This window comes from Sander vitreus, chromosome 20 (assembly GCF_031162955.1).
Source record: "Sander vitreus isolate 19-12246 chromosome 20, sanVit1, whole genome shotgun sequence".
Classification (NCBI taxonomy): domain Eukaryota; kingdom Metazoa; phylum Chordata; class Actinopteri; order Perciformes; family Percidae; genus Sander; species Sander vitreus.
In genome coordinates, this window is record NC_135874.1 from 2,992,453 (window position 1) to 3,020,210 (window position 27,758).

At 41.8% G+C, this 27,758-nt stretch overlaps 1 protein-coding gene and 1 long non-coding RNA gene across 3 annotated transcripts in view; one reads left to right on the top strand and one right to left on the bottom strand.

Moving 5' to 3' along the window:
- Nucleotides 1-27,758, bottom strand: part of brf1a (BRF1 general transcription factor IIIB subunit a) — a 116,456-nt gene that overhangs the window by 53,320 nt on the left and 35,378 nt on the right. For both annotated transcript variants that reach the window (XM_078276769.1, XM_078276771.1), the window contains 6 exons: nt 26,256-26,405; nt 24,117-24,210; nt 23,646-23,772; nt 23,255-23,294; nt 22,648-22,740; nt 20,688-20,987 (listed from right to left, as the gene is read on the bottom strand). In XM_078276769.1, the coding sequence (XP_078132895.1) occupies nt 20,688-20,987; nt 22,648-22,740; nt 23,255-23,294; nt 23,646-23,772; nt 24,117-24,210; nt 26,256-26,405 (804 nt within the window). The remainder of the gene's footprint in view (nt 1-20,687; nt 20,988-22,647; nt 22,741-23,254; nt 23,295-23,645; nt 23,773-24,116; nt 24,211-26,255; nt 26,406-27,758) is intronic.
- On the top strand, nt 25,370-27,185 carry LOC144534761 (uncharacterized). Its single transcript, XR_013503608.1, has 2 exons — nt 25,370-25,536; nt 26,139-27,185. It is a non-coding gene; the product is annotated as an uncharacterized LOC144534761 (long non-coding RNA).

Genomic DNA, 27,758 nt, shown 5'->3' on the forward strand with positions numbered 1-27,758 from the left:
TCTTCCCGACTGATAAAAAAAAGACGCTGGATAACACACATCAGGTAAGAGAACGTTACATTTGTGCGTGGAACATAGCTGCATTTACTGGCTAGCTAGCAAGCAAGGTGTAGGCAAGGTAAACTTTGATAATGATGCTACAAACCCAACAGAGGAAGATGTCACATTGTTGGTAATGAGAAAAAAATGCCATATCATAGGCCAAAACATTTGTAATTGCATATGCAAATTTGAGTCCATTAGAAACAAAGATATTGTCCTGCACGTAGCAAAAAAACTCCTGTTTGCTCGACCCTTTATTCTACAAAATCTATGAATCTTTGTTTTTATCTGCAGTAAGGATACATCAGTGTTCCCTCTACCTCCTGTTCTACTGTTGCACTTATGCTAAGACATCTCTGGATCAGATCGTCAACACAACAAAAAACAGCTCCTGGTGTAGAAGTCCTTCCCTGCAGTAGTATGAGGTAATAAGGCTCTGTGCCAGCTCTGCCCCGGAGAAATAACCAGCCAGCCGAGGCAATAAATAGAGGGCTAGATTGTCGCTGACACGGGCGGGCCGGGCCAGCCCATTAAAACCTGACCTCCCAGACCTTGGAGAAGCCAAGACTGAGCGTACGCCCACTCAACCACCCGCTCCTCCTCCTCCTCACCCTCCCCTCGGAGCAGGATGGGGAGCGGGGAGATATTTACATGCACATAGGAGCTGGTGGACGATAAGAGTCCTGGAGGCACACTGGATCCCACTAGTTTTGATCTATGATACATACAGCTATGTTCATAAATGCATTGGGGTTTTTTTTTTTTTACAGTATTCTTCTTATTGTCAACAAATTCCAAGCCAATCACAGCTTGACATCCCTGCTTTAAATCTGTTCTCTCCTCTGCGGTTATCAGTTGTCATTTCAGGAATAGAGTGCGACCCGTCTCCTCCCCTTCAACCACCGGTCTTCTCACCCATGATATCCTGGGTCTTCATCCAGCTGACCGCCCCTTTGGCACTTTTGATTTGGTCTTTTGTGCTCCTTCATCACCACCACCAGTGTCTAGACTCCATCGGGGGATATGTCTGGGTTTCTCTACCCCTTTAAAACATATTTGATGAGATAGAGTCTAATCTCCAAAGACTTTGTACATTTCATATTTCGCTTATGTAGCTTACAAATAAATCTTTTCATATCTGCAATGAAGTCTCTCCTGATTGAAATGCACTATTACTCCCGTTTGTTTGACCAAAAACGGCAGACAAAGAGAAGCTGCGGCGGGACAGCAGCTTCCGTCTGCGGCTGCAGGACCCGCTATCTGGGAGCCAACAGCAACACCATGCTGCTGGAGGCCCAGGCCGTACTGCTGGGCCCGCTGGAGGAAAGGGAGCCAAGGCAGAACCAGAACCAGGACCAGGACTGGGGGGGGTCCTGCTGCAGTAAAATGAGGTTTTCTAAAGGGAGTCAGGCAGCTGCAGATCTTTGCGACCTGAGGTGGTGGTGCTCATGGAAACACTCCCGCTTTTGTCCACAGGGGTGCCAACATAAACACAAAACTAATTTAATTTAAGAAATCTCACATTTTGCATATCGTTACCTGTCTGTACATGCTCAACATCTGTAACTTTCCACCAACTTTCCATAAAGAAAATAATCACTAGATTGTGAGATATTCTAATAAACAGACAGTAAACCTAACCTCTGAGCCGAGGTACTAACCCTCTGAGCTGTGTTAACAGCTGCGTTTCCATCCAAATGAGCAGTTTTAAGGAAAAATCTAAAAATGTGGTCAATTAAAATGCAAACTAGGCATAACTTTTTCATTAGCTCGGGTTATGTGAATATATTCAAGAGGACGTGACAATATTAGATTATTAAACGAGAATCAGTGACTGTGGTCCGTCGTGACATTTTTATTGCAGTATTACACCGAAGATGGCATTTATGATATTTTAATGAATGAATTTGTCTCCACTGTGCACACATGGAACAAATGTCAGGGGACGCTGTGGTTACCTGGTACGTGTCCTCGGCCACAGGGGCTCCTGGGCTCACCTGCTCTTTTTTAGTCTTTACTTTATGGTCTTTCTGGAGGAGAAGAGGTACTAAAACAAGAAGTAACTCGTCCACCTTAGCCAAGTGTACATTTTTAGCAAATATTTAGGCCTTTTCTTTACTTTGAACATTTTTTCTCATTGTATTAATGCAAAAACTAAAAAAAGATCCTCATACCTACATGAGATTTTGTCAGTGACTTCCAAAACGACCCTGGCTATTTTCTGATCTGACACCTTTTTAGTTAAGGCTTTGTTAAGCTTTTAAGGAAACTAAAATTATTTGGTTGAGGTCAGGGAAAGACTGATTGAAAAGAAACCAACGTTGACTGTTGGTAGGAGAGGAGACCCAAATCTTCTCCCTAAAAGGTTTGGTCATCTGCACAAGATTTTCCTCACTTATCCAACAAAGAGTTTTTTGACTACAGTTTTCATGGATACAACATTAGCCATATTGTTTTTCAGCTACCTCTCTTTGCCATCTGTGACTGCGTCCTCTCAGGCGAATGTTTCTATTGAAAGTGACGGATCTTTTCAACAGTGTACACCAAGTTTTCCATATTTTGAATAAATGGCTTCGATCAAAGAGATGTCTTGTAAATTTGTCCTGCTTCGATATTCGGCCTATTTTTCCGGAACAGTGTGTAATTTTTACATCACGAAAGTGGGATGAATTAATCATCAGCACTGAGTGAATCGACAATGTAAGAATATTAAGAGATGAACTGATTGATGCTTTGATGGATAAGTAGGACAGAGGAAGAATTTGGAGAATGCTGTCATCAAAACGAGAGGTTTAATGTGTGCATTGTTGTGCATGAGAATCAAACATTTGAAATGTCAGACGACTGCCACAGGAATGTTTAGCCGAATGTTGCCTTTGCCACGCCGATGAATCAGCACTGTGTTTCTTACAGGCACCAAAACCACATGCTCATCTGCATGAAAATATTTACAAACTGTCTATGGAAGTAAATCTGCCCGCGGATCTCCGTCTGCTGTTCTACATCATCAGTCTGTGATGTTCAAAGAGCTCCAGCAAAGATTTGGGGATGAGAAGTGGCAGTGTACTTTGTCTGGCGGACCCACTTTGCTTTAACTTTCTACATGCGTTTCTGCTTAGGATATTGATTTTCTATTTTTGCTTTTCAGTCAAGAATATGCAGGAGTCACAAGCACTGACTCAAAGCACAAAATGTCTTACAGTTGTAATGCATTATGGTATATTCTAAGCAACTGTGGGTGTAGAAATCTGCATGTACGCCTCTTCTCTAATGGATTTCTGTCTGGACGAAGGTGGAATGTGGGTGCAAAATGGTTCTTTTCTAAATGATAACAAAAGCTGACGTTTACTGTTGATTTTTTAAATCTTTGAAATGTTTCAAACTCAACAGCTGGCAAAACAATCTCAGCACAAGGTATATTAGAAGGTCTGGAGCTTTCAATCACATCACACAATCTTTCTCAGATCTCTACAAGGTCAAGGATGAACTTTTAATCCCAATTTTTAAGCCAACATGGACAAGAAGTCCCTAAAATAATTAGATCTTCAATGGAATAAATGTCTGTTAAGTCACTATCTATTGCCGAATGAGATAACACAAAAGGTGAGTGAGCCTATGGCCCAGTGATGAAAACTCTTGCATTTGCAGTATTACAAGTTGGCACAGTAAGCAGCGCACAGTTAGTGACGCGTTTTCCATCACCCAGCAGTAGATGGTCTGCCGGAGAGGGTAGGCGGAGCTAACGCAACAGACTGTGGTGGTCGTTAAGGAGATAAGATAGGGACGGTTGCCCACTAATCAGAAGGTGGGTGGTTCGATCAACAGCCCGTGCAGTCCACACGTCAAAGTGTTCTTGGGCAAGGTGTGGAAATATGTATCGCTCCTGATGAGCAGGTGGCACCTCGCATGATAGCCTCTGCCATCAGTGTATGGATGTGTGTGTGAATGGGTCAATGCTGGCTTCTGTTGTAAAGCGCTTTGAGTGGTCGCTAATTTAATTGCATTTAATTACTGCATTTTTAACCCATCCTAAGTATTAGGAGCAGTGAACAGTTATACATACAGTATCCGGGGTGCATCTTGGGGTTCCGTGTCTGGTGTGTGAAGCGGCGTGCTTGTTTTTCCGTTCTCTGCTAGCGTTGCGAGTAAAAGGTTACTACGGCCAAACGAAGAAAGAAAAGAGAGATGGCAACTGACTGACGTCACACAGACGACACTGTTTGGATCTCTGGGAAGTAAAATCCATCAAACCTGCGATTACCACTTATCGCCATATGTGTCGCCAATGAGAACTAAACAGAGATCTTCAAGATTAACTTTAAAATGTTAAATGACAGCTGGACAATCGCCACTTCATCCGCTGATGAAGACTGTGTGATAAAAACAAAAGCTCCAGAAGAAGGCCGTTTCCAATGGTGACAATGAATCATCTTAACACTTTAAAGAATGTCAATTTCAGGATAAATGACCTTCTGCATGAAATCCATTTGGCCATATTGAGTCACTGCCTTGCTCAAGGGCTCCTCACAAGTAGCTGCACAGGATGGCAGTGTGGGGAACCAAACCTGTGACCGTTTAGCTTCAATCTGCTTCTCTGAGCTTAAGTCTTCCTGCTGCTGCCTCCACAGAGGACTGAAACAGCTCGTCTCGACAACATTAACACATTAACGCTGATGTAGCTGGAAATCAGAGACGCTACCTGCTGCTCCACTCTTCCTTCAGCTCTGAGCGAGAGGCCACTTTGACTGAAGACTTGAATGCAATTTAAATTGACCCAAGTGTGCAGAAATGGGATCCTTTCAAAACAGAAATGATATTTATTTCAAACCCGGATATGGAGATGCCGTGCTCAGACTCAGAGTCTCTACTAGTTCTCCTATCCTTCCAGCCGTGTACTGTACCTTCATACTAGAGATGCACCGATTACGACTTTCTAGGCCCATTCCGATTTTTCATTGAGTTTGACCAGCCGATGCCGATTTTAGCCGATTCAGAGTTCATTTTTTCTAACCACTTTACAACACACAAATATTTATTTTCTTTTTTCTTTAATAGAAAATTTTACATTTTGTATAGACCATATTTGAATACATAATCGATCATTATAAAATAGTACTATATAAATTACTCCTGGTATGGGAAATTAACACACATCTAAAGTGCAATGTTATGGAAGAACCATTTCCTTCTTTTCACATCCAATATCCAACTAAACAAATGTGATATATTTAGCTAACTAAACTTCTGTATGTATGAAAACAGGGAAAACAGGTAAAGGCAATAAAATAATATATAAATAACAAATAAAATAAATACAGCCTTAATGCAGATATTTCTCAAAACACACACAGGCCTGTTTGGACGTCAACAGTAACGTTGCCTGAAAACAGCGTGTAGTTCCTGTTTTAGGAAGTTTGCTTTATGTGTCATTGTGCATAAATATGAACAATACCGTTGCTGTCGACAGGCTTATTAACGTTAGTTACCGACGGTTACCTCAGAACAATCCAGCAAATAGACGGTATCCTAGAGTGCCGTTACCTGAAACAGATGATTTAAGGTCACCGCTCATTTTACACACAGTTTAGCAACAAAACTAAACGCTGAGGGAAGATTACTATGTTTTTAATGTTGGTTTTGAGTGGTATGCACCCCCACTAACCTGGAAAGCGTTTTAAACAGTAACGTTAATATAGCGTGTCGGAGGAATACAGCGTCTCCTACAGCGGCCAGCGGGGCGTCAGAGGGACCACAGCGTTTGTTAACGTTAGCTTCTTGTCTGATAAACCGTAAATTCATCAAAGTCAGTGTGCCCAACGCTATTTTCCGATAAACTGTAGCTGTCATATTTCACGGGACCCGCGTGAGTGTGGTTTTCATGTTCCAGTTGTTCAGCCTCAGAGGGGAGAGAGCGGCTGACTGTTCTAGCCATGTATAATTACGACTTTATGACATTTCATAAACAGCTGATTGAGCGGCAGTGCGCCGCTGCTACATGCATATAGCGGAAACCCTGCATGTGCACGTGTGGTGCTGATGTTGCGCGATGTAAATCATGCGGCGCCCGAGTGAATTTGACCGGCATAAAATCGGAATATGTCAGACATGGCCGATGACGTCAAAATCGGCCAATTCCGGTCACCGGCCGGTCAATCGGTGCATCTCTACTTCATACTAAAGAAAATGATCCTCTTGGGAACGTTTTTTTTTAAACTAAAAGTTCTCCATGCATCACGGAGACATTAAATACCTGAAATGTATCATGACACTCTGGCTTTGACTCCTGCTCTCATATTAGTTGGTTGAACTGTTGACAGAAAGTGGATTTCATAGTTTCTGGATTAGAGCAGCTGAATGTCTGTCCTTAGTTTAAACATTATTTCTGTACTGGATGCAAAGATGCTAGCTCAATAGGATGCATTGTTAGAGCAACAACTTGTTATATGAGTGTGTTGTCACTGTGAGTGCAACAAGAACTTCTTTGTTATGCTCGACACAAGGGGTTAATGGCAGTCCTACAACATGGTTTATATTTTGATAGCACTCCTAATACAGTAGACAGATGCATCTTACATGATCAGCCAGTTTTAATCATATTCTGCACAGTAAGGTGTTTACATTATTTCATCTAATTTGTGACGCAGAGTGAAGGCGGGCCAGGTAACTTCTATTTCACCCTGTTTACCAACTTGTATTCACTGTGATGGAGAGCGGTGATTGCGGTGAGCAGAAGGAAGATGATAGAGTCTTTCTCCAACTCACTTCATGTTTTTTTCACTACCAACAATCTCCACCGGCAGCAGAAACTTGTAAGAGAACACAAGCAACCGCTGCTGACCAATCGCAGCACTTGCCATCTCCACGCTGCATCTCCATAACCACAGGATCTGACGTGCAGTTAGGTTCAGGTTACTTTATTTGTACCCGTAAGTAGATTTGGTTTGCAGTGACATGAACAAAGCTCGTGTTAATGGTTAAAGAAAACCAGTGATGAAGCTTGGTAGGGGAAAGAACACAAAACCTCAAAAGTCTGTGGTGTCAAAGTTAAGTCCACTCCCAATTTTTCAGTGGTACAGGAATATCAGTCAGACATAAACACGGCTCATTTTAGGTTGTTGGATTTCACCAGTAAAACAGCAGCACAGGCTCTTTGTTCAGTAACTATACATTGCAAATCTGTAAGATTATTCTTAACCTAAATCTTGACTTGTGTGGGAGCCTTGATACAACCCCCAGTCCTGCTGCATAAGGAGGAAAGGGAAGAGGGGGGAGGAGGTTAAGCTGTAAAATCTGCTGTGACGCAACAGCCAGGGGCGAGCGGTTTCCTGCCTTTCCCTGCCTACTAAACGGTAGCTGTCATCTCCCGTCAGGCTGGCGGCGGCAGACGAGATGGCTTCGTTTTCCCTCCTCGGGCCAGAAAACGCACATCATCTCCAATCACAGCCAGCTGCTGTGACGGGCCACTGCAGCCATCTCTCCAGAGAGACTGACTGCTAACTGCTGCTCTAACACACACACACTTTCATATTCCACACCAAACTGCTGCTGAGGTAGCATAGCTTGTACTGACTCACGGAAAGCGTATGATTGGCCGTCCACAGAGAGCGGCCTGAGCTTGCAATAAACATTAGACTTTTGTTCTTCTTCTGGTGTTTCTGCTGTGTATCAGTGACGCCCATCTCCCTGCGCTGTCACTGCCTGTCGGTCTGCCATCCCATCCAGTCGCTCTCCTCCTCCCAGAGGTTGTGTCCATCTGGCCATATGTCCATCAAGCTCTACTGTACCACCCCAGGCACTGTAAACACTCCCCCCTTCCCTCACACACACTCAGGCCTGCCCAGCTGTCCCAGCAGCAGAGAGGAAATGAATACATTTGTGAATGGATTGGTTGCATCAATGAGTAATACGTCATTAACAATTAAAGGGGCAACATGCTTGAATTTTGAAGAAGATGGCCACAGGTTTCAAACTGCTGTGGATTGAAAAATACCACTCAATCAAATATTTATCTGACAGGTGCAAGGATTCATGTCTTTCAACACCCCTCCCCCACCACACACACACACTGTTCTAGACTTGTGAGGACCACCACTGACATGATGCATTAACAGTAACCAACAACTACAGGGCTAACTCCAACCTCGACCCTCATGCTGAAGGATTAATTATACACTTTGGAAATTACTCTCAATGGTTTCCTTGCTGAGAGTTAGATGAGAAGAGCGATATCATTCTGATGTATGTTCAGTACGTTAAACATGAAGCTACAGGCAGCAGCCAGTTAGCTTAGCATAAAGACTGTAAACGGGGGGAAACAGCAAGCCTGGCTCTCTCCAAAAGTAACAAAATCCTCATACCATCACTAAAGCTCAGTGAATTAACATGTCATATTTTGCTTGTTTAATCCGTATTTCAATTTATTTATAAAAGGGACAATGTACAATTAAAAAACATAAATGTGACCATTTGATGCATTGCACCAGAGTTAGCCTTTGGCTAATTTACATCTGCAGTCCCTCGAAAAACACAAATACCACACTTTAAAAGTTGAAACATCGCTTAATGAGTAAAAAAACAAACATGTAACAAATAACAATATTTTACATTTCATATCACACACACACACACACACACACACAGTCAGTCCCGTTCGAGAGACAAGTAAGACCAACAGTTGTGAGGAACGATTAACTAACAATGTGCTGTGAAAACGGCATGTGGTGGTTTTTCGGGGGGTTTTGTGCTGGACTCTCTTTTTCTTGGCCAGGTACAAGTCAAGACCTGAGAAAGTTATTGCAGTTTATTGATCGTCCTACTGCCTACCCTGACAAAAAGGCATTACTACTGTGTGGTGTTATATAGAGCTGGGCAACATATTGATATTATATCAATACCGTGGTAAGAGACTAGATATTGTCTTAGATTAGAGGTCGACCGATGTGGGTTTTCTCTGGCCGATGCTGATCTTTAGAAATCAGGGTCAGCCGATGGCCGATAAATGCTGCCGATTTATTTTGGCCGATATTTGGCCGATATGTGCTTGTTTTTAAACCTCTATTTGAAAGATAAAATGTAACACTAATATACACAGAATTTCTCAACAAAAACATTTATTGAACACTTCACCAATCTACACTTGTATACTTCAATTAAAAATGTATAATGTAAAAACGTACTGTATATTGTATAAATAATAAACGAAAACAGGTAAGAAGAAAATAAACTTGGTCAAATAAACTTTTCAATGAAAAAATAAAGTTTAGTGCACTTTAAGCATTTATTAAACTTCTGAGAATACAAATCTGCAAGCTTCACAGAAAGTGACATGTTATTAATCTCAACACTATTTCCTCCTAACTCCTGTTGAATCACATCAGACCAGGGCTCTCTAAAGTCAGTTCTTGTTCACCTTGTTTGTTACAGTGTGTTTATCTGTGTTTTGGGGGCCCTACTGTTACATGTCCTGTAGCACTCATTAGGATCTTATCTGAGCAGATTTCTGTCATTCAAACAACTCTTAGTTGTAATTTAAAACTCGTCCAGCCAATTTAATAACATTAAGGGTTTTATTCGTGCTCGAGTCCATAGATGCAGTTAATGGATACAGGCACGGAGAACTGAAGGCTCTGTTAGCAACGATTAGCTCCGTTAGCAGTTAGCTCCAGTTAGCTCCGTTATAGGCGTGGATGAGACTGCCACGGACAGGGGTAACAACCAGACTCTGATAAATGACATTCGGGGAGCTTCCACAGCGGTGTGGCGGAGGTGTTTTGTACGGTTTTATTAGTACAGTTAACCCCAAGGCAAGAACACCAGCAATATGCTACTGCTAACGGTAGGGTCTGAGCCTGAAGTGACTGCGCGAGACACACGGCAAGACTTCACGAGGTGAGGGGCTGGAGGCAGCTGGTCTGGGTGCGCTGCACAAAATGTCGCCTATTCATGTTTTTAACACTAGGCTGCCCGCAGATGCTCCTGCCTATTAATCGGCTTGATATACTGGGATATTGGCCGATGCCAATTACGTAAAAAAATGCCAAAAATCGGCCGATTAATCGGTCAACCTCTATCTTAGATTTGGGATATTGAATATGGCGTAAGTTGTCTTTTCCTGGATATACAGGCTGCATTACTGTAAAGTGATGCAATCTTCTGACTTTACACTGTAGACTTGTATTTGGCTTTAGCCACTTAGTCATTATATTTCACATTAACGATGATTATTCATCACAAATATCTGTGTAAATATTTTGTATAAGCACCAATAGCCAATATTGTAGCAATATCGATAGAGGTATTTCTTCAAAAATATTGTGATATTTAATTTTCTCCATATTGACCAGCCCTAGTAATATACAGATTATTTAATGTCCCTTAAACTGAAGGAGGAAAATTATACAGACGTGTTTAAATGACGTGTTTAACTGTGTTAAGCTTTTTCAACAACTCCCTGCTTCATTTCTTTACAGTTACACATCCACAGCTGTCCTTCACAAGTCATTTGGTCACAGACTCAGCCGTCAAGCCTTCAACACTTACGTACGTAAAATGTGGTGAGATACTGTAGTTCAACTTTTCTCCAGTGCAGTTTCCTTTGTCTGAGGAAATGTCTCGAAATGAATCTTAACATAATTAAACAGTCAGAATAAAGCAGATTGTTGCACTTAAATTTGGAATTGTCTGAACAATCCCAGAGTTGGAGACGCTGGTGGCTGCTGGGATCAAACCAGTGACCTGCTGGTTCGGAGGGCTGCCTCTCTCCTCATTAGCTTTCCAAAAGACAACACAAAAGGAGCTTGTAGATCTTTGTTTTCTACACATCTGACTGCTAAGGAGGTAAAGTGTGCTGACACTAAAGCACAGGATGAGACTTTGAATTTTCTTTCATCCCTGAACGACTCCTCTGTGGACAGAGAGAGAGAGAGATGAGACAGATGTTGCTCATTTAAAAGACTATAATTGACTCAGCAGAGCTGCTGTCAGAGTGCAGATCTGTTAGGATCTTCTACCACGCCCCGAACGGCTGAGAGCTACGACTCACTGCAGTAATTGCCGTTAGTGAGGAGGATGGATGGTAGAAAATGTTTTAGGACAACAGGTCTGTGTCTGGGGAGCACTGAATGCTTCCCTAAACGCAGCCTTACACCTGTAAAATGGTTACAAAAACGGGGTGTGAAACCAAGTTAGATCCTAAAAATGAAATGGATTCTTCAAAGAGCAAAAAGACTCGGCTGTCTTCAAAGACTTCAAACGGCCCTTTTCCCTGACGTTTTCAGGCAATAAAAACGGCAGAGGGGTTTGATAAGAGCTGGGGAGCTGTGCTCACTGGGGTAGTTAAGGTCAGTGCAAACGTCATTGATTGAACTAAGTGCTCCGCTGAAAAACTGTGTGCCTCAATCAATGCTGCCTCTAATGGTGCGGGGCAGAGCTCCCCGAAGACTAAGGCTATAGACCAATCTGACAAAGTCATCCGGAAGGTGCTGGAATCACGCTCCTTCTGTCGGCAGACTGCTCTCGGTTTCTCCTCTGATGACATGAGTTAATGAAAATGCCATTACTCCGACAGGCCTTCGATGAGGGAGCGGGGTACAACAGGGTGACCGATAGAAAAGAGTTTAACTAGGGATGAACAGCTGTTTCATTGACAACAGCATTTCCAAAGTGGATGCACAGATCCTTAAAAAGGGACAGTTCACTCCAAAAATCTAGAATACATATGTTTTCCCCTTATCTGTAGTGCCATTTATCAGTCTAGATATTTTTGTATGAGTTGCCCAGTGTTGGATATATCGGCCGTAGAGATGTCTGCCTTCTCTCCAATATAATGGAACTACATGGCACTTGGCTTGTGGTGCTCAAGCACCAAAAAAATAAATACACTTGAGACACTCAACAGCAATGTTTCTTTCCAGAAATCTTGACCTGGTTACTCAAGATATTCCACAGACCTGGCTGTGAGCAGTTTCATGTAGAAACATTTTCCTTCTCCTGAATTACACCCGCCAAAAAAACGGATCTGTACATCTGTTCAATGTTGCTACATGTTGTTTATCTGAATGAAGGCTGCTGGAACAAAGCTGTTTTTATATAAACTATAAAAGACTATAAACTCCATCCTGAAATTCACTGTGCAGAGAGCGGAGTGCGCTGAAGCACAGAAGGGAGGGGACGGGATGAGGAGGAGGGAGGAGCGAGCTAGTCTCCGTTTTGTTTGAAAATACTTTGAATGTCAACAAGAAGTAACGTCACCCAACATCGCTTAGAGCACCTTTAACCCAATAAGTTTACAAGGGAGACTTGCAGTCACTGAGAGTCTTGGCATCCGGTTGTCCTCGAACTCGTCCATGCTTCCCGTTTCCGCTTTGTCGTGTGCCGCTGAAAAAAATAGAGTGGTGCACAACCTGTGGTCGCTCACTTTAAATCCTGGCGCACCAGCGAGATCAACGTCATTTTGACGTCACATTGTCGTGTGACAGGTCGCCGTTCCCGACTGTAAAGAGGCCTTTAACTATTTGATTCTGTTCTGGTACTTTCGCCTGTGAGTAAATAAAGACATTTGAAGACGTTTAATTCTGAGTACGTGATACAGCCTTAGTCAGTGTCTTTGTATTAAAGCAATATTTTGACACCTGGGGAAATATATTTACCTCTTTGCAGAGAGTTAGATGAGGAGATTGATACCAATCTCATTTACTAAAGATGTCAATAGCATAAGAGCTCCTTGTTTTAAGTGTTAACTGCTAGAATTATCCCTTGAGTCTTCTGCTGGATGATTGGGACACACAATCTGTGATAATCAGTTGAAACTCACCACTTGGCTTTTTCAAACCGGGGTATTTTTTACGGTGAAAATCGATAAAAACTATACGAAAATAATGACGCTTATGTATCCTTGCTAGTAAATACACAATAATAACAGCTCTTGTGTGGCTGTCTGCGTTCACCATATTCCAAACTATGTTTCCTTTCTTGCGCTTTTCCTGAGAGAATCCAAAATTACACCCTCTTTCTCTTCCTCCAGTGCCCTGCCCTCTACTAACAATGTCCACAAATACTACACACACACGCGCACGCACACACGAATGCACGCGAGTGTACAGATGAAAGGCTCGGCCCTAATGACAAGGTACTCTGTCCACTTAATACTTCAAAGATTGAGCTTGGGGGGGGGGGGGCCATGATACCACCCCCCGCCTGCCCTTCCCATACCCACCACAATTAGCCGTAAGAACTGAACCAGACCAGGACCAGCCTGAATCCACAGAAACTCCATCTGCATCCAGCTCTGTGTAACCAGCCTCCAAACAAAAACACAGAGGCAGGAAAACACTCGCAGTGGACATGGAGATACATAAACTAACACACTAACCCTCACAGTGGTCACACACACACACACACACACACACACTACATCAAGTGTAATCAGACACATGTTTGTTTCCGAACACAATGACGACACACAAATAAAACAGAGTACCAAACATTGGAAGACTTGCACATAAATTGTCCATTTCAACCCAACGGTCACAGGAACTAAACTGAAGAGACTCATGACGTTCTTAAAGTGCTCATATTAAGCTTTTGGGATTTTTCCCTTTCCTTTATTGTGTTATATATCTTTTTTGTGCACGTTATAGGTTTACAAAGTGAAAAAGCCCAAAGTCCACCCCAAAGGGACTTACCATCTCCAACAGAAAACACTGTTCACAAACTGCTCCAAACAGCTCTATTGTAGTCCAGCCTTTACTTCAGAGACAAACGTGGTCACTTTGGAACACACGTTATAATGCTCGCCTAGCTGCTAGCATGGCACGCCCTCATACTCTGCTTCTGACTGGCTAGTAGTCCTTACCTAGGTACTGTCAGGGCACGCCCTCATACTCTGCTTCTGACTGGCTAGTAGTCCTTACCTAGGTACTGTCAGGGCACGCCCTCATCCTCTGCTTCTGACTGGCTAGTAGTCCTTACCTAGGTACTGCGCATGTGCGACTCCCAACAAAGATGGAACAGAAGTGAGATGTCTCACTCTGTAGCTAAAACAGAGAGCTCAACACACAGGGTGAAAAGAGGAGCTGCAGCAATGTGTAGTACAACCAAAATAGTGGTGTTGTTTTGTTTTTTTTATTAAACCACATAAACCTATTCTGGTATAACCTCTAAATACAATTACCAAATACCTACAACCTGAATATTTGCAAAATATGAGCAATTTAAAGGACTTTTTTTGTTTTTTCGCACTAGCATCACTAGCATCAAAAATAAGACCAATAACACAGACCAAAGACACGACACGTTGCTTCCAGGCAGCAATTTGAAATCCAACAGCAACACAGTAGACATGAAGCAGGTTTAATCTATCACGTTGTTTGTTTTTTAATGTTGAGCGACTTTAATGGCTGAATCCACGTTGGAAAGCAGATGTGTGGAGTAGGGATGGGCATGATTAATCGACGATCGATAATTGATCATTAAGAATTTTGTCGATCACGTTCATTTGTTATCGATTAAACTAATGCTGGTTGCGTTGAGTAGTGCGAGTCTTGAAGCAATGAAATGAATTTCACTGTGTGGCAGCAATTAAACATTTTACCACCCGGGGGCGTCATAGGCTACTCAGTTACCTGCAAGTTTCTGTTGATTTCAAAAGTAATCATGAAGGGGCCACGGCGAAGTGTGGCGTGGGACCATTTTGATTTAAAAAAACGACTGCAAACACTGCGACGCCGTGTATAAGTACAACACGGCCACGACTCAAATGATGTACCACTTAAACAAAGTGCATCCGACCCTGGTTAATGTCGGTGGCGGTGCATCCTGCTCTGTCTCAACCTAGCATCGTCTCGGTGTTAGCACGGAGGAGCTGCAATGCACAACGAGCAGAGAAAATTACCCAAGGGATCTGCAAGTTCATTGAGATGGATATTGGAACCAGCATGTCACATTCTGTCACGACGTACCATCACCAGACTGGTAGAAACTCACTACGAAGAACGGAATAAGGTTCCCTGGCCCGGGCTGGCTAAGTTAGCGCGGAGGTACCTGTGCATCCCAGCGGGTGTTTTCGGCGGCTGGACTGACGGTCACCAGGTAGCGGTCACGTCTGACCCCAGATCATGTCAACATGCTTATTTTTCTCAACAAATCCAGTAGACTGGTGCAGAAGTTGTATGTGAGTTATTACTGGTTATTTTTTATTAGGCTTTGTCCGTGCCTTGGATAGTCTTGAGTTACATTTTGACAAAACCTGTCAGATCTAAGTATTATGTTTTTGGTTAAGTTATTATTTAACATGATTCTTTTTATGTATTATTTTGGAACAAACGAGGGTCTCTGTTTAAGAACGCCGGCTCGCAGCAGCAGGTTCCGCTGCTTCAGAGCACCGCAGCGCGCATATATATATATATATTATATATATATATATATATATATATATATATATATATATATATATATATATATATATATAATATATATATATATATATATATATATATATATATATATATATATATATATATATATATATATATATATATATATATATATATATATATATCGATCTATCTATCTATCTTCAAGTTTAGCCTAACCTCCAGTTTAACTGCCACAAGTTGTTGTTCTTCTTGTAATTAAGATCTCATTGAGGAAAAACACGCTGTATTTTTGTATTTTCATTGAATTTTTAATTTATAAATCATTAATTTTAATATAAAAATATTAATGATTAATCGATAGTCGATCGTTAATTCTCCCCGACGATCGACTAAGAAAATTTAATCGAATGCCCATCCCTAGTGTGGCGGTAGAAGAGGCAACTGAAAATATCAGCAAAATATGAGAAAACAGTTGGTTTACTGAAGCAGAAATCTGCTGACACAAGTCAAGGTTTTGTAAGATTGTAAATGTCAACAAACAAACCATTACAGGTAACCCACAGCCCAAATGAGATGTAACATACGACTAGGTGAGGTAAGATTAGGGTGATGTAATCATGATTTTGTCTTGCTGCTGCTTTGTCTACAATGAGCTGCCTGTGTTTCAGAATGTGGGCCCATGGGTGTGGCAGAGCTCCAGGTTAGATTGCTCCAGCTTGGTGATATGTTGAAAGGAATCATGTCCGTGTCAGGTTGGATCTGTGGAACAGCATGAACCTTATTCCTAGCTCATCACTGGCATTGGCTTGTTCCTTCCCTCAAAATGAATCTGTATTTCCTCCACAGTATTATATATTCAGCCAAATTCCAGGTTTGTACGAATAGTACAGTTGCAACAATTAGTCGACTGAACGATTAGTCCTTCACCAGAAAAATAAATCGGCAACTATTTGGGGTTCGGGTTGGCTCAGTTGGTAGAGCAGGTGCACATATACCTAGAGGTTTATGCCTCGACGCAGAGGTCCAGGGTTCGAATCCGACCTGTGATGATTTCCTGCAGGTCTTCCCCCCTCTCTCTCCCCTTTCTCACCTAGCTGTCCTGTCAAAATTAAAGGTGGAAAAAAATAAATCTTTAAAAAGAAAAAAATAATACATTTTCTTGCTTTTCTCTGTTTTATATCATATTAATCTGAATATTGTTGAGTTTGGGACAAAACAAGACATATAAAGACATCACCTGGGACATTGAGGTACTGGGATGGACAATCGTCACAATTGTCTGACATTTTATTGACCAAATGATTAATCGAAAAAAATATTCGCTGTTTTGTCATTTCCTGTCTTTAGGCTAAGCTAAACTAACTGGATGTAGCTTCATATTTACCTTACAGACATGCAATTTTCTCATGTAACTCTCAGCAAGAGAGTGTAGTTTCTCAAAATGTTACTATTAAACTGGTATCAGGATACATTTTATTTCGCAGCATTAATGGACATTAGCGCTCCAGAAATGCAGCGATTTTAGTTTTTACTTATTTTACTTTCCTGATTGGCCCATGCTGGCTATTGTGTTCTGACTACTGCTTTAGTCAGTATGAAGAGAGTACGGCGTGTGCTACAGGCATCAACTGACAAGGGTCAAATGAAGCAACACAGCCAGATGATAAAGTGTTCACGCACTGCACTGGTTCTGAGAAAATGAGATGATGTCAGATTGTCTTTAGAAACTTCTGCCAATGGTGAGAAAAACAGAAAAGTAAATGCATTTGATTGGTCAAGGATGGTCTCACAACACTGCAGCATAATTCTGTTACACCAACCAAAACAGAACCAACACACACTGCAGAAGCAGAATGAAGAAAAGACACAGACACACAGAGAGACAGACACACACAGAGAGATACAGAGACACAGAGAGAGATACAGAGACACAAAGGGAGAGACAGAGACACAGAGAGAGACAGAGACACAGAGAGAGAAAGAGACACAGAGAGAGAAAGACACACAGAGAGAGAAAGACACACACACACACACACACAGTGAGTGAGCAGCTTCCCTCTAATCACACAGCACAGTGCGATCAGCGTCGAGTCCCACTGGCCAACAATTAAACCCTTTAATCACAGCCATGCTTCATCTTTTAAAGCCCATTTTGTCATTCACGGCCACATGCGATGACCATCATGATAGGTCGACTTGAAGAGGATGACTCAAACTAACATCACTCCACATCAACAACCTTTGTTTTTTAAAAGGAGACACATTTACAATCAACATAAGAGCCTATGATTCAGATAGCGGTGATTCATTGCAGTTTGGCAATTGTGGCTCCTCTCACTCTTCACCTCGTCCCAATTGTGTATTCCCCTGATGAAATGAGGTCAGTGGCATAACTGGGGGACACTTTCATCAGGTTAATGGGTGGCTTGACCTGAGCTATGGATGTTTTAGGGACGCAGGTTTTTACAGAGGCCTTTCCCCATGGAACAGGAGTGTCATAAAGGAACGGAAAGGGATCAGCGTCTTTCTAAAGGACACTTGGACAGGACTGGGACCCGTTTCCCAAAAACATCATTATCGTTAATCATATGGGATTGTCATAAAATCCATTTTACGAACCTTCTTAAGCTCAGGAAGTGTTTCCCAATGTCATTGTCTCTTACAAATGATCGTAGATTAACAACTTGTTGTTTTGTTAAGTCAATATATCTCATGGTGAACACTGATGTTCTCTGTTAAGAGACAGTCGATGTAAAATGAGGTTTAAATTAGAGACCAAGCACTTTTGTTTTTGTCATCGTCCTCCTCTCCCTCTTCCCGCCTCAGTCTCCATTCCTTATTATTTCTAATATTTTAGAGTGTTCATGAAAAAGCTCTTAACTTCTCTGTGGGATCATTGTGGAGAATAAAAAGATTTTAAAAAAAAACTATTTATCCCGAGGGAAATTTCTTTGCAGAAGTTGCAATACAAAGTGGGAAGAGTGCAAATATAAAGAGTGTAAATCCAAAATATACACAATATCAAAAATGCCAAAATCAGGTTGACAGTGTTCATACAAATATAAACAGGTTAATGGTAGGGATCAGTGTTGGTGGGGTTGCATATAGTATGTACAGTATCAGATCTGACATGAGGCCCAGGTCAATATTTATGGACACAAAGAGGCCTCAAACCTGTGACCTTTAAGTTACAGGATGCTCTCCAAACATTAGACCACCTCATCGCCCCTTCCCTCACAACATCCATCCATCAAAACACACTTCACCTCCCACCCCTGGCCTCTCCCGACCCCCCCATGCCCCCGCTCAGAGCCATAAAAACACAGGTTTCCTCATCGGGGCAGATGTAGCTGCATGGCACCATTACCTCACATCCATCACCGCCTCTGCACACCCAGATAGAGGCCGGGCAGAACATCCCACTCGCGTAATTAGGTAATTATAGGCAACGCATGATGGATCCCTGTAGCTGCTTTATTTTTGCAACTGTTAATAAGTCATATTGACAGAGGGTGTGATCACGCCTACGGTTTGTTTACCGCGACGGAAAACTTCAGTTGGTTCTTGTGTTTGGCTCTTTATTCACGATACCTGGCTGCACAACATGTGAACTAACATCGCAAGGATAAGTGTGTTGAAATATTCTTTTAGATCTACAAATCCACAGACAACACCAAAACAATAATTAATGTATCTACTAAAAAGTATTGTGTGTGTATCACAGCCTGATATATCTTCTTCCTCGGTGTTACAGAGCTCTATTGTTGTTAGAAACGCATCAGTGAGCCACACTGCTGCACTGGCTGACATGTTCCTTCATCACCATTAAAAAACACACACACACACAAAATTCTGACTCAATCCCACATACACCGTCCTGCTGCAACAAACACTCACTACAATACAGTACCAACTGTGGATTCTGTTTGATAAAAACCACAGTGATTAGCGGTTTTAGAAAATCACTGAACCTTTTTAAAAAGAAGAAACATCTTTGTGAAAGCTTGGAGCTGAGAGCCACAGACAGAGTGGGGAAGTCAGAAAGTATTGAGCGACAGACTAATTAAGGAGACATGAAGAAAAGGCTGAATATGAGCAGTCACGCTGATGTGGCATCACAAGTAAAGTCCAAGTCAGGACCAAGTCCTAAACTTTAAACAAGTCATTATATATCTGCTGATCGGAGCTGCCAAACGTACCTTTACCTCCTGCTCGTGCAACGTGATTGGCTGCAGTCAGACAAGATTCAAAGTATATCTGTTGTTAGGAAAATATAGTTTATTCACGGCACATCATTTTTATGACAGGATCTTTTCAGTAAGGATAGAATTCAATTCGTCATTTTAAGTCCAAAGGCTTAAGTCCATGTAAAGCTTTCTCCAAGCTTAAATGAAGTACACTTCAACTTCCAAGTCTTTTTTAATTTTCTTTATAATTTTACAGGTAATGTTCACCTAACCAATCATGCTGTTTAGAGTTATTTTTCCTGTCTTGGTGTAGTAATTTGCTTCACCAGAGTTTAAATGCCATTGTTCGCTTCCTTCCTCTGAATGTGCTGCAAATAAACAAAACAACTTGCAGTATTTTGGCACAAATCCACCTCAAGAGTTGAGAAACTCTGCTACCTCGCCTCCTGAACGTCTCCCACACATTCAAATTTCACACATACAAATTTCAAACACAGCTCAGCCAATTTCATCCTGGAGCAGAGTTAATTACGACAATTAAACCTGAGAGAGCATTCTTTAACTTGATTATGGGTTATTATGGGGATACAGTAGGTACCAGACACAGCAAAGGATGAATGGTATCACCTCAGCATTCCCAATCAGACCATCAGAGCATAAAGCTTTTAGATAGTTGTTTGCTAAATCAAACAACATAATGCCTGAAATGTTTTAAAAGCACCAGATTACTTTACATACTACTGTATGTGATGCATTAAATACACCCACCATTCCTCTCCCTCTGCTTGGATTACACTGATGACATCCAAAATGCAAAAGAATAAAAGTATATCAAAGCGCAAACAGATGACGTTTAAGAAACAAATCTAAAAACAGTGCCGGGAGAGAAGCTTGAGAGCTATTTTTTGCCGACAAATCAGATTACCATGCCCCAGAAGTCGGGACTCTGTGACAAAACCCAAGAAAAACTTCCAATCTAGTTAATCTGATTTCAGGTAAAGTGATACCAAATGGGATTGTTCTGCCTAAAAATGAGGCCTCTAGTCTGAAAAACCAGATTTAAAAAAAGCCAGGCTGCACTCACCGTTCTCCTTCCCGTCTCCAATGCAGTGGTCGATGGACTCGGGGAGGCCGAGAGTTGCTGCTGTGGGCATCGGGCCCAGGATGGACACCAGCGACGGGGCTTTTCGCTTCGGGACATCCTCCTCCTGGTTCTCCTCTTCCTCCTCTGGTCTATTCTGCTCCAGTTTCAGCAGGGCCTCCAGTGTCAGCTCGCCCAGGTCTTTGCCAAAGTGCTTGGCCACGGCCTGAAGCACGTCTTCCTCCTCTGGTTCCTCTGTCTTAGACGATGTGGAGAGGGTGTCGCCATTGTCCTTATCGCCGCCTGGGAGAGGGACACGGATAGCGATACAGGTCAGACAATGAATGCGGTGTTCAACGGATCCCTTTAAAGGGACACCAGAGGTCAGGATCAGCTACAGATCAGCAAGCATGGAACTGGTACTTAGCTCAGGAGTCAACAACATGGTGTTTGGACAATGGAACCAGGCTCAGGGATAGATATGCACGACAATCGCATATTAAATTATAAAATGTGATGGTTCAACTGGAGAAAACACATTTTATCACATTTAGAACCACTGTAGTAAAATAAGATATTGATCAAAATAAGATGAGCAGTGAGATGGTTTAAAAATCTCTAAGAACAGAAATGATGAATGATCCAGACAAAATAATTGGGATCATAATTTTGGTCCTGGTGCCTAATTAAAATGTGTCCGGATCTGAAAGTGTCACAGCAGCTGGAAGAGCAACATTGCCCCACCCCACCCCCCACTGTGTGGAAAGAGGGGGGTACGTGTGTGTGTGTGTGTGTGTGTGTGTGTGTGTGTGTGTGTGTGTGAGTGTCTGACAGAGTAATAAATAAAAGCACCATCACATATTAACATGGCAGTGTGTGTTACCCCGGTGATGTTTGGCGACCCACTCAACTTGAGTCAACAGCTGGTCGTGTTATGCTGCTATATTCATTTTAGTGCTTTTACTGACACATCAAATCTCATGTTACTCAATTATAGTTTTCAAAAAGACTACAAATGTGCAGCCGTTTATACACTCCACAAAATAGTGGTGGAACGGTACACTGAAGTCACGGTTCGATTCATACCTCAGTTCAGACATCACGGTTCGGTACAATGGAGGGAAAAGCATAACAAAAATGCAGAAGGTAATTTTTTTTATTGTGCATGTCTCAGGCTGTACCACCTAGTGTCATCCAGTCTCTCACCTGAGCTAGCTCCAACAGCCTGAAGCGTATAAAGTAAGATGTAAACAGTAAACATTAAGTACACACACCCACATCATTTCCAGACTCCATCTGGAACTTGTAAACAAAATAAGACAATCATCTAGTAGTGTGATATGGGAGACAAGCACTGCTCTCATATGTGAATGCACAGAGCAGGGGTGTTAAACGAGCAGCTTCGGTTACACAGAGTAGTTGTCGAATTGTGGCGTTAGCTTCACACGCTAACAGCTGAGCTAGCAGCTAACAGCAGAGCTAACAGCTAACGGCGGAGCTAAAAGCGGAGCTAACAGCGGAGCAAGCAGCAAAGCAAATGGGCCTGGAAGCCATTTGTGGTCGAGGCAAGAAGGGATAGAGCTACAGTACATCCGTGTTTGGTTGTATATGGAAGGGACTAGTTTGCTTCGTGTGGACTCACTGGACCGACTCAACATGTAGGCGGAGATGGGAGCTTCAGAGCGAAGGCGGGGCTACAGATTAGGTGTCCCTAAGAAACGCGTATGTAACAGTAGTTCCACATTACATTAATTCATTTGCACGCAAGTTTTATTTATTTTTATACCGCGTACTCTCCGTGTAAATTCATGTACCGAACTGAGACGCCCGTACCGTTTCGGTTCAATACGAATACATGTACCGTTCCACCCCTACCACAAAACTAAATAGTTTGACAGATAAGCTGAGAGACGCACTTCCTTTTCTTGCATCTTGCTTTAACAAACTCCTTTCTGCTAAGTACCTTCTTTAGTGTAGGCAGCGTAGACTCCTCTTAGTTTGGGTCGATTGTTCTGAAGCTCTGAGTCTATTTCATCCTGGAAGCCTTGAATTTCATCTGTTGAAGACAACAATGAAAAACGGAATGATTCCTGAATCAACAACGTTACATGCAACAATGAAAAGTAGAAAGTGAGATGCAGGAACTTTTCTTATGTCCCTAAAAATAAATGACACTTCTCTTGTGTGCTAACCCTTTAAATGATATCTCCCATAATTACAATATAACATGTAAGTACTTTTAACATGAAGTACAGTTAATTACATGTCGTGCTGAAACTCAATCATATAAAAACAATGTGCTGCAGCGTTTTGGTTTCTTTTCTCGCTTTGACGACAGTCAACACTGTAGTGCACTTAGTCAAGGTCAGCCAACTGGCAGAAACATCCAACACAATAGGAAAATGTTACCAAACTCCGCCTTTGTCAGTGTAATGTATGGGAGTCCAACTACCCTGAACAGCTAAGAGGATTCATTTTTGTAAAATAAGAAGAAAAGCAAGTGCTCTGAGAGTCAAGATGCCATTGACATGTTGGCAAACAGACAAAGGATAAGGATAATGCTTTCATACCTTCGACGTCATCCATCTTTTTCTTGAGCTCGATCTCTAGCTAGAGGGAGGGAGACAAAGGAGAGAAGTTGAATAAAAGAATAACAGCTTGTTTTTTTCCAAACAGTGACTACAGGGTGAAACGATTATAGAGTTAGACAGAATATAGTTATACGACGGAACCTTGACAGTTTTACTTTAGAGGTTAATACCCTTCATTAATTATTGGAGAAAGCCTGCAGGCTGCATGTAATCATCAAGAAAATATAAAGATGAAATTTTAATATTACCCGAGGGGGAAATTGATTGATAAAAACATGGATGTGAGCATGTATTTTTTTTATGATGTGACACATTGATTGACACATGCTAGCTTGTTTTTCCTGATAGTATGTGTGTTAAAAGTCCATACCTGATGGACTTTTTTCTTCCTGAGTCCGGCAGTAAAGCAGGGCGGGTCACATTCTTGGTCCAGATCGGTCTTCAGGAACTCTTCGATGGTCAGGTGACTGGTGGGTGTGTCCTCAAACTCTATCAGTCTAATGCAGGAGAAGTTGCAGGGTGACGACAGGCAAAACCATCACATAAAAAGCACAAACAAATTAGGATGAAACACAGAATTGGGTCACTGGGGCTGATAATTCAGGACACCGGCAGTCCAAAAAAAAAAAAAAATAATAATAATATAAATAATGAATCTCCTGCTCGCTTATGCACCATTAAAAAACAAGACAACTCCAGAGTATGAAAGCCTCCTTCAATACTTTAACTGTCAGAATGTTCTTGCTGAATTAGAACTATCAAACGTCATCTAATATCCAACAAGTTAGCTTTCAAGTGAAAAATGTCCATGTCAAAAACATCAAAAACTTGTACCACCCACCTTTTTCTTAGCGTGGTTTCACACACTTTTACAACGCTGACAATTTCTTTGATAGTGCGGCGAAAGTCGTGCATACGAGCGGCAACGAGAAGAGCTGAAAACAAAGAAACAAACACAATGTGATGAGATTTAACAAACAGGTTAAATGTCTGGCCCTACACATTATTTAACTCAACCTATGCCATCCCAAAACTACATAAATGGTTCACACCACAAAAAACAGAACAGAGATATTTCTGTGTATTGTAATTCAAGTGGTCTAAGAGAAAACTAGGCTTCCTCTTGACTCCATTTTCAGGCTTTAGATGATCTAGCATGTAACAGGAGACTGTGGCCAATCACAGGTCATTGCAGAGTAAGAGTGTTCCTATTGGCTGTTCTAATGAAAATGTGCATTACGTCCCTTCAGATGGTGAAAGCCTGATTCATTGGCGGAAAATCCTGCAGAAAACTTTGCTATTTCAGCATTGGCAACAACTGCTGACACAAAGGCAAAGCAACCCCAAAAAAAGGAAGACAGACTTCTTAAAGAGAATCTAAAAATAAAACGCAATAAAACGTGTCAATATCGGCAAAGTTTTTCAGACACTGAAAGGAAATGTTGCTAAAAGGCAGGGCTGCTTTGCCTTTTCCAGAAAACTGTATACAACAGCTTTAAATATTATGTTTGGTTTGTAGGCACCTCTATGTGAACACCTTGAAGACTGCAGGACAGAGCTGATGGGACAGGAGCACCACAGCCTGCAGAGCCAACAGTCCGCCCCCAGTTTTCAAAAAGAGTAACACTAATGTTATGCAATGAATTGCAGTGCAAGCCTTGAAGGGGAACAGTTATATAACTGTCATTAGAGTTGCCTCGCTCAAGAGCCTGTTAAAAGATAGATGCATGCTTCTACTTCTACATGCACACTTCTAACAGCCATAGTGATGGCTTTTTAGCTCCGCTGACGACTCTCAAACATATTACTGCCGTTACCTTGAATCCACGTAACTTCAAAGCTGCTTTTTCTTTCCTAATGCAGAGTTAACGATTACTTTACATCCATGACTCCTTTGTCCTTGAAGTTTTATGCAGATACTTGTTGCTGGTTCATCAATGGCTATATTTGCATCATATTTGGGAAGAACCTTTTCCTTCTTCCATCCGACTGTACCCTTCTCAATGATTTATAAGAAATTAATTATTCAGGAAATGCAGCAGAGGAATAGAGAAAGACGAAAATTGAAACCCTGCGCGTAAACAGGAAGTAAGCCCGTGATTCGATTTCAGGACGTCTTAGCTGGTAATGCATCAAAGCCGAGTGGATTCAGGTTGACACCAGCAGAGACACAGCACGGGGAGGAGAAGCTTTGAGGTCAGCTGTTTTACATAAACTCACAATGACGGCCAGGGTGGAAAATCAACACTAGACCAGCTGTGGTAAGTGTAGGCAGGTGCTGGCAGGTTGGCCTCACCTACTCGCCTTTGGCAGACAACCAACAAACAGTTAAAAGGCCCGATGCCTGATGGGCCCGATGCCTGATGGGCCTTATGCCCGCGCAGCAAGGGGCAGAAACTCAGTGCCACACCGTCTCTGATATCTTCTATACGGATATTATCATTATCTACACATAGAACAACTTGCTGGAAACCAGTAAAACTACTTTTTAGAGGTGAAGTGAATGTAAATAGCTAATCCTGCACTTGCAAGCTAAGCTAACAAGATTGCTTGTTGGGATATTAAACATTTTCCATAAATTTATGTTGCGCTTCACGCAGTTTCAAGGGCACAAAAACAACTTCTTGTTGTTGATCTCCCCCCTGAGCTCTCACTCATTCTGGTTTGTAACTCTTTTCACGGAGTCCCTCTCTCACATTGATATAATCCCCGGTTGCAAAGTAAAACTAGTCAGAGTTATGAAATCCACTTATTTAGTAGTGTGAAGTTGTTGTACTGTAAGGTCAGAATGGGAAGTATCCTAAGGGCAGCTTGATGTTCGATGCCAACAGAGCACAGAGCGTTAATCACTTTCTCTCCTCAGATTTTTCTCAGAGGACTGAAACCAAGAATCCTCTAATGACAGACTCGCTGCTCGGAGCATCCGGGCCGCTGCCAGCAAACCCTCCATCTATCTTTGGCCACCTCGTGTCATGGTTACCTGCTCCACAGAGTCCCGACGGCCTTCGTCCCGTGTGCATCCAGTCCCTCTTCATCCTCTGCACCAGCCTCATGGCCGTCATGGCCACGTCGTGGTTCTTCTCCCCAAATTCTAGTAGCTGGGCGAAGCGGGGAATGTACAGGCACGGGTCTGGTGGAGACAGGAATGTTTTTTATTAAAATGTTGTCGATGAGAAAAAAAAAAGACTTGCCAAAGGCGTGTAATCTTGTTAAAGGATAATAACTTTTTTTCAACCTGGACCCTTTTTTCCCTATGTTTTTGTGTCTAAGTGACTGATGGGAACAACAGTCTTTGACATTGGTCCAGTATTAAGAGAGATCGCTGCAGTCGGCAGCAGCGAAACAAGCTACAATGTACAGTAAGTTAATAGGGCAATTGTCCAGCTTGTATTGTACCTTCACAAAAGTGCTCGTTTTGCAAAAGTGTCTGACAACACTATGGAAAGGATTTCTAAAGAGGACGACCTTTCTGTTAAAGAGTAAGATCCTTTTTTTAAAACATAAAAACATCCGCAAAATTGCATTCGCTAAACCCACCAGACTCCATATAAATAAAAAAATGTAGCATCGTAAAATACACTTCATTAAAAGTCGACAAAAACAAAATAAAACTATGAAAAGCCGTTTTGGGTCGTCTTTCCACTTTTCCAACCATTCCAACTCTAGTTTTGGTTGAAATAAACACATAGTTTACCGATTTACATGTGAAAATACAGTTGTGTTCAGAATAATAGCAGTGTTTATAAAAAAGTGAATAATGCTCAAAATCCTTAGAATAGCTTTTAATTCCATAATATCAATGCATTGGGAACACTGCACATTCAATTCCAAATCAAAACATAACCAACATTGATCAGGTTTGTGTTCTACCTTTACAGAAAGTGAAGAAAAAGGAATATTAGGCTGTAAATAGCAGTATTTGCATTTTTCTTTACAATCTCAAACATTTACTGTATAAACTGAAACATGTCTCAAGGGTTTGCTTTACTTTGAATCACTGCACTAATATTTAGTTGCATAACCATTATTTCTGAGAACTGCTTCACATCTGTGTTGCATGGAGTCAACCAACTTCTGGCACCTGTGAACAGGTATTCCAGCCCAGGACCATTGAACTACATTCCACAATTCTGCTGTATTACTGGGTTTTGCCTCAGAAACAGCATTTTTGATCCACCCGACAAGTTTTCTATGGGATTGAGGTCTGGGGATTGGGCTGGCCACTCCATAACATCAATCTTGTTCATCTGGAACCAAGACTTTGTTCGTTTACTGGTGTGTTTTGGGTCATTGTCTTGTTGAAAGACCCATTTCAAAGGCATTTTCTCTTCAGCATAAGGCAACATGACCTCTTCAAGTATTTTGATGTATTGAAACTGATCCATGATCCCTGGTATGTGATAAATAGGCCCAACACCACAGTATGAGAAACATCCCCATAACATGATTTTTGCACCACCATGCTTTACTGTCTTCACAGTGT